Source organism: Coffea arabica, chromosome 6c (genome assembly GCF_036785885.1).
Source record: "Coffea arabica cultivar ET-39 chromosome 6c, Coffea Arabica ET-39 HiFi, whole genome shotgun sequence".
Classification (NCBI taxonomy): Eukaryota; Viridiplantae; Streptophyta; class Magnoliopsida; order Gentianales; family Rubiaceae; genus Coffea; species Coffea arabica.
This window is the reverse complement of record NC_092320.1, coordinates 55593765-55601796: the sequence shown is the minus strand read 5'-3', so window position 1 is coordinate 55601796 and position 8032 is coordinate 55593765. Positions and strand designations below refer to the sequence as shown.

Genomic DNA, 8032 nt, shown 5'->3' with positions numbered 1-8032 from the left:
CTAAATATGGGTGTACGCATGGTTGTACATTCACACACAAACATTTTCATAAAAAAAAAATATATGGATCAAAATTATAAGTAAAAAAGTAAAACAAAAAGATGAATTGCGCTTTTAAGTTGAATCTTGAGCCTATATCAAACTCAAAGGCAAAATAATTTTCTTTGCCTCACGAAACCAACTCGACACCAACGTAGTGGTAAATTCAAAATTTAGTGAATGCAAAAGATATTGTAAAGTTTTATGGGACTAATTGATGCACTTAAATTGCTATGGAGGCAAAATGATGATTAGGTACCTTTTAAAGGGGAAAACTAAAATTAACTTTAAAGGTGAAGGCAAAACAAGAAATCTAAGGCCGTCATGGTACAAATACAATAGCAAGAAAGATTCCTTGCATAAAGACACCAAGTCAGCAACCGAATGAACAGAGCCACCTAATAAGTGCAAAGCAGCACACTGCAACATTTTGAGCATATAAATATATCCCTTCTCCAAACATACCATTTGGCAGAGTCCTAAATTGCAAACAACACAAATAAAAGCATTTTCGTCATCCAACCTTCCACCTTCAATTTCTCTCTTCCTTCTTCAATGGGGTGCTGGACTAGGGGTCCAATTATCGGACGGGGGTCCTCTGCCACGGTTTCTCTAGCCACCACGGCTTCCGGCGAACTCTTGGCCGTGAAGTCCGCTGATCTTTCTTGCTCAAGCGTGTTGCAAAAAGAGGAAAGCTTGATTTCTGAACTTTCCTCACCTTACATAGTTAAATATGTAGGCTGTGATGTTACAACAGAAAATGATAAGCCGTTGTACAATTTGTTGATGGAGTATGTTCCCGGTGGCACGCTTTCTGATCAAATTAGGAAGCAGGGAGGTCCATTGGAGGAGTCCATGATTCAAGTCTTTGCACATCAAATCTTGCAAGGATTGGATTACCTTCATTTGAATGGAATTGTTCACTGTGATATCAAGGGCCAGAATGTGTTAATTGGCAGAGACGGGGCGAAAATTGGAGATTTGGGATGCGCTAGGGTGGTTGAAGAAGGAAATGGGATGGCCGGAAAATCAGTAATCTGTGGCACACCTATGTTCATGGCACCAGAGGTTGCTCGTGGGGAAGAACAAGGATTTGCTGCTGATATATGGGCTCTGGGGTGCACTATCATCGAAATGGCGACGGCGAATAATCCTTGGCCTGATATGGAGGACCCTGTGTCTGCTTTGTATAGGATTGGTTATTCAGGGGATGTGCCAGAGTTTCCATGCTGGCTTTCAGATGGTGCTAAGGAGTTCTTGAGCAAGTGCTTGAAAAGGGATGCAAAGGAAAGATGGACGGCTCGAGAGCTTCTTCAGCATCCATTTTTTCATGGTGTTGGGGAGGAGAAGGAAGCAGAGTTTGTGAGGAATTCTCCTACTACTGTGTTGGATCAAGGCTTTTGGGATTCCATGGAGGTAGCTGAATCTTCTTTGCAGGATTCTTCCCACATTGTTTCCTCTTTGGGATCTCCAGCTGATAGGATCAAGAATTTGATGGGAAATTTGTTTTCATCAAACGCAAATTTTCCCAATTGGTCTGAGGATGGAGATTGGGTCACAGTTAGAGGCACCGACTCGCAAGAAATCCAACCAGTTTCTCAGCAGAATGAGAATTCAGAAGTCCATGATTCCCAATTAGCTATGGATCCTTTTTTGTACTCAATTGATCTTGAAGAAGAGCTCGAGAGCTCAATTGTGATTGATGACTTGTTAATCAATTGCTTAGTTGATGAGATTAGTAATGTTGGAAATGTTAGTGGTGGATTAAATCTGACATTGTCCTGTGATAATGTTGAAGAAACTTTCAATTTTGTAGCTAAAATTCTTGATTTTGATATGAATATAATGAAATTTTGGTTTCTCATTAATTCCATACTCTCAGAAGCCCATGTCTTTTTATGTCTACTTTACTTCAAAGTTCAACATATTTGATGCCATTAACCTTCAATCAAACTTTAGCATCTTGATAGCATAATAAGGTCCTTTCTGCCACCTTGGCTTCAAACAAAGTTTGGTTGGTTTAATGAACAAGTCATCATTTTGGGGACATACTATTAAAGAACGGTTGGTATGTGAATGATTAACACTGTCTATAGGATTTGCCGACCCCAAAAAGGAAAAAAAGAAAAGGTTTTTTTTTACCAAATTACTGCCCTCTTAAGAAGAGTCTTGTGATCTAGTAATTCTTGATCGATAAAGATGCTTTTTGTTATTATGCTTGTATAAAAGTTGACATACACAAATAAAATACGAATCATATATTGAGTAAAATAACACAATTTATGTTTGCTCACCAATTCTTAAAATCATTACACTTATTACATAGTATTGCACCATGAATAATTTTTTGTTTTGAATACAACAATTATACTTGATTCTATACTAGGAGGAGGGGGACGGGAACGGGAACGGGAACGGGAACGGGGACAGTAACAAGTGTAGTTAAAATATCCTCTGATAGTGAAATCAAGAAAATGGCATATGATACAGTAAGATAATGTATTTAAGGTATCCTCTAAAAGTAACATAAAAAAACTGGCAAATGATGCATGTTTGGATTGCATTTTCTTGGATTTTTTACAGAAAAATTATTGTAACAATTTGATGTACGTGAGGAAAAAAGGTAATAAAGATATGTGATGATGAAAAATGATATAATTTTTTAACGAAAAATGGCTGTCCAAACAGGGTACCTGATATATAAGTTGGGGATTCGATCCCCACTGCACCCAGGGAGGGACTAATCCCTTTTCCCGGTGGCTGGCGACTGGACTAGAACCTAATGGTTACCACGAACAATTGTGCTTGCGTGAAATCCCATTTCATGTTGTTTGTTTTGACGTGTAAAGGCCAGTGCCGATCAAGGTGTGCGTGGTTTCGGTGGGCTCGGTCACATCTGCTGGCGTGATGCATGACCGGCATGTATTAACACGCCGGCCAAGTCAAATTCTACACGGCCAGGTCCTTAAACAACCGTGGTAGCTGCCCGATCTTGACCGGAGCATATTGGCCCTGTTGTCATGGGAGGGTAATGAATTTAGATGAAGTCAAGTCAGCTCAAGTCAACCCCTCTCATTCACACTCATCCTCGTGTGAACAAGGAAGACTTTATCATTTTCATTTTTGTGTTTATATAAACAAAGACTTTTGGTGGTCAATGCCTTTTAGGCTTTTCGTGACATTGTATACCTATTCTAGAACAAAGAAAGAGAAGAACATCAATTATGGGAATGAAGTCAACGAATAATCCTCATTTGTTCCATTAAACTATGACCAAATATGGTCAATGGAACTGGTGATACTTTTTGGAAGTATGGAGTTTGGCTGCCTTTAAGTTGACAAATTCTCTTTAGTGGGTCAATTGGGTGTCCAATGACACTCGTTTTGCTATGCAGTATTTGTATGGTGTGGTGCAGGAGTGGTTGCAACTTGCAACTTACTGCTAGAAAGTACAAGCTTGCTTTTTAAGTCTAGAGTTTATCCAAATTTGAACCAATCTTTTGGAATTCAATAAAAGGTGGTAGTAGCAACTCAATCAAGGGAGCTAGTAGGTTGCCAATTAGTTTTTTACCCCAATCATTTTGTGGTCAAGGGGAAGGTGATTTGCACCTTTGATGGCTATATGCTTATCTAACATGAGAAAAGATTGCAACACAAATACATTAAGATTCTTTGTCATTTAATTTTTTAGTCCTTATATTAGCAAGTCATAATTGGGAGTATAGTTAATTGTTATTATCTTACTATATATAAAATAGGAGGGAGGGATTTGGTGTAAATAAACTATGTCATTTAATATATTACCTAATCTACCCTTAGTTCTAAAGAGAATTATATTATTTTTAACTATTCACCTCTCTATAATCACTCCATATCCGTTGAATTAACCGTCACTTCCCTGATAAAAAACTACCATTTTTTTTAAAACAAAACCACAACAATTTAACTATTTTAAATTACTATTTTTCAACAAAAATATAATACTAATCATTTTTATATCTTTTATTAGTAGCACACACATTTGGTGTGCTTTCACCACTAGTTGCTGTTATTGTTTGATAAGATTACAATTAACCCACAATATAATGATCAAATTCTTGTTCTTTTTTTTTTTTAAAGACAAACGGTAAGACTTATACTATTTTGCTGTAAGGAAGGAGAACTCAGTTGAATTATATACCGGATTAGAGAGGAAAGATTCATCTAGACTAAATAGGTACAGAACTACACATTCTTTGGATTTTTTGTTAAGTGCAGTCTTTAAATTGGAGTTTGAAGGGGTTTGAACATCCAACCTACAATTAAGAGAGAAATTTTAAATTCAGCCTAGTGGTCAATTTGCCTTTGACAAATTGACTAAAATCAAATTATAATTCAATAATTGCAAATTACAACTCAACAATGTTACGAATTAATACACAAATAATGGTCGAACACTAACATCTAATCAAATGAAATTTGCGTAGTAAAATTTGAATCCAAAACCTCAAACTCTCGATACCGCAATTTTGATTATCCAAATGCGGTCTACTTGGCTAGTTGCAACAAATGAACTTGTTACAACACTACTACTCTCTCCGTTCCACTTTGATAGTTCTGGTTGTTTTTTCACACAGTTTAAGAAAAAATAGTTAACTTTGTTGGAACAATCAATTTAGGTATCTATTTTTCTAAAATACCCTCACATTAATTAGAGTATAACTTTATGGGAACTTGAATTGATGGTAAAAAAAGAATCAACTCTCATTAAATGGAGAAGGTTTATAGTAACAACAACTTATATTGAATATAGGTATTTTAGAAAAATTAAAATACAACTACATTTTTCAATTGGAAATTGGACTATAATTTAGGACAGACAAAAAAAAAACAGGACTATCAAAATGGAACGGAAGGGTACTATTTACCACAGCCTCATGCTCAACTTTAGCCTGTGTGAATGAGATAGTGGAGGATGAATGTCAACCCTCAGTCACTCCTTTTTATTCCAAATCCAGTACACATTCATTCCTCTATCCAGACTTCAATCTGTTCAACATGGCAACTGGGATTCCACTGACTTAAGCAATGACTTCAGCCAATCTTTGTTTGTAAAATCTACTCGTACCACACTTAGTGCGCATGCATTCGAATTATTCTTTGGATCTCACTATTCTTTTATCTTATCATGCATGATCCTTTGCGTAGCCACACCTTCGTGCTTCATATGCAGGGCGTGTTAGAGGCTCACAAGGGAGAATGATAAAAGGGCGGTATATACTTTTTTAACATTTGGAACTAGCACCTTCAAGAACACTTGTGGTCCACCAAATACAATGGTATACAGTTCGAAATTGGATCACAGATGTGAACTGATATAAACCTTTGTTTTTATATGATATTTTCATGTCATGAGTTTAAATATTTTTACCTACCAATTTTAATTTAATTTGCACGTAATTTTTAGAGATTTTTTTTAATGTGGAGGCTGTGGAATTTTTGAAAATATTGCTATTCATTCAGTCAAAATTAAAGAGAATTAGAAGGGTCTTGATTAATCAAGTGTATGGCCAGTTCATTTGTCATTGGGAATAATACCTTGGTCTGAAGTCAAATTCGATATGCAAAGCCAGTTAAACTGAATCAAATTTATAATTGCCCCACAACCTGGCTAGTGCTATGAGCCTCAATTTGAATATGTGATGTGCACAAAGTGTATTAAAATCAGTAAAGGAAATAAAAAAAAAAAGATCTATCACTATTGATATTTTCTGAAAGAAAAACAAATCCTTATACTATATAAGAATGAGTTTGGATTAAAGAATGGCTTTGAATTTCAACCGCAAGAGTAGGGGTATTTTGGGATTGTGAGGTGGTTTTAAGTGTAGTTATAGTATTGGGTACTACTTTAGATAGCATGTGTATTATTGTGTTTACTGAAATGTCCTTGTATTCTAAAAGATGCAGTGATAATTTGTTCAAAGGTTTGGGTAGTTTGGGAATGTGAGATTATTTGGTCATCTTTTCTACAATGGGTACAACCCATAATAGCTTCTTTATTGGTGTAATTATTTAAATGTCCTTGCAGAGACATTCATTTGATTGAATCAATTATTACTATTACTTTGCTATTATAACTTGAAGAACTTCAAACGTCATTTTCATCTCAATTAAAGCAAGGACAATGTGGTTTATTAAGGAATTTATGATTGAGCATTAGTTTCAAGTTCAATTCTTCAAATGTCTGCCCCTTCACATTCTTCCGTTATGTTCCTTTCATCTTCCGATAAAATTATATAAGAATGAGTTTGGATTAAAGAATGGTTTTGAATTTCAACCGCAGGAGTAGGGGTATTTTGGGATTGTGAGGTGGTTTTAAGTGTAGTTATAGTATTGGGTACTACTTTAGATAGCATGTGTATTATTGTGTTTACTGAAATATCCTTGTATTCTAAAAGATGCAGTGATGATTTGTTCAAAGGTTTGGGTAGTTTGGGAATGTGAGATTATTTGGTCATCTTTTCTACAATGGGTACAACCCATAATAGCTTCTTTATTGGTGTAATTACTTAAATGTCCTTGCAGAGACATTCATTTGGTTTGAATCAATTATTACTATTACTTTGCTATTATAACTTGAAGAACTTCAAACGTCATATTCATCTCAATTAAAGCAAGGTCAATGTGGTTTCTTAAGGAATTTATGATTGAGCATTAGTTTCAGCTTTAATTCTTCAAATGTCTGCCCCTTCACATTCTTCCGTTATATTCCTTTCATCTTTCGGTAAATACTTATTTGTATTGCTATTGTACTCTAGATTTCAATATGGTTCTCTAGTGAAGTTATTCTTGGTGGTTCAACTTGAGGTGAGGTTTCATTCTTTTTTTTAAAGGTATGATTTGCTTTGTAAAATCGTAATTTCTATTGCTAGTTAAATGCTTTCATACCAAAATTGGATACTCTGTTAGCGCAATTTAATGTTGATATTATTGTTTCCCCACAAAGTTGGTTGTTCTATACAATTTAAATGGTTTGGTTTTGTTGGAATAGGTTTCGATCAACAAGAATGTTGGCTACTTTGATCAAAAAGCCTCCATTATAGTTGGCTACTTTCATCAACAAGAATGTTGTATAGATGCATCTTTAAGTGGATAATTACTTTGTTTATTTGCAATTCTCTGAATCGTTTGGGTATCTGTTTAAAGTTCATTTAGTCTTGTTAATGAAAAGCTTATATACAAGTGTTTGTTTCGAAATATATGAACTGAGCAAGATAACATGCATAATTTCCTTTTCCATTTCCCATTATACATTAGATATTTTGTTACTTCATTTTGTTACTCAATGTGCGTGAATTTTTTGATATTCACTTGAACTACCGTAAAATCTTCTTTAACCATAACCACCAAACACTCGCGCGATGCGCGGGCATTCCCCTCCTGGTATATCAAGAAGTAAAAGAAAATTACTACAAAAATATCGACCAGTTCATTGATTTTAACTGAAAATTTCTGGTTTACAGGTCAGTTTTGACTTCATAGTGAACCGGGCTTGTCAATCGATTGGCCTCAGTTTAACTGGTCAATCCAAACGGGCTTCTAGAGTGAATGTTTGGCGGCTCAAAAATAGGTAAAAGTTTGGAATGCGCTTCTGATCTTGCTATCCTGAAGCAGTCAAGGTTTTGTACTTCATATATGGAGTAATGGACCACCAATTGATGCAAGGCCCAGGTCCATTGAAGATTCCAGATCTTTATCTACAACTTTCGGGAGGGTCCAAGTTGACAGTATGCTGTCTTGAAAGAGATAAATACCTGCAGAATCGAAGTTGCAAAAAGTGTAGCAGGATAATGGGATAATTTCACAAACTCCCCTCAGGTTCTTCATACTTGCAGTGGGCTGCCCTTAAGTTTTAAAAATTACATATATCTCCCTTATTTGTATTATTTATGTAACAATGTAAGCCCAACAAGTTAGTCTTTTTTCTCCAAAATCCTAAATTACCCTTTTGTAG

At 35.5% G+C, this 8032-nt stretch overlaps 1 protein-coding gene across 1 annotated transcript; it reads left to right on the top strand.

The window, feature by feature from the left end:
* Positions 1-511: 511 nt before the first annotated feature.
* LOC113693291 (mitogen-activated protein kinase kinase kinase 18) lies at positions 512-1971 on the top strand. The gene has a single exon (XM_027211848.2). The coding sequence runs from the start codon at positions 595-597 to the stop codon at positions 1969-1971; it is 1377 nt and encodes a 458-aa protein (XP_027067649.2). The 5' UTR covers positions 512-594.
* The last annotated feature ends 6061 nt before the right edge of the window (positions 1972-8032 follow it).

Excerpts from the sequence above, each read along its gene's own strand:
- LOC113693291 (XM_027211848.2), top strand. The coding sequence starts at position 595 with ATGGGGTGCTGGACTAGGGGTCCAATTATCGGACGGGGGTCCTCTGCC.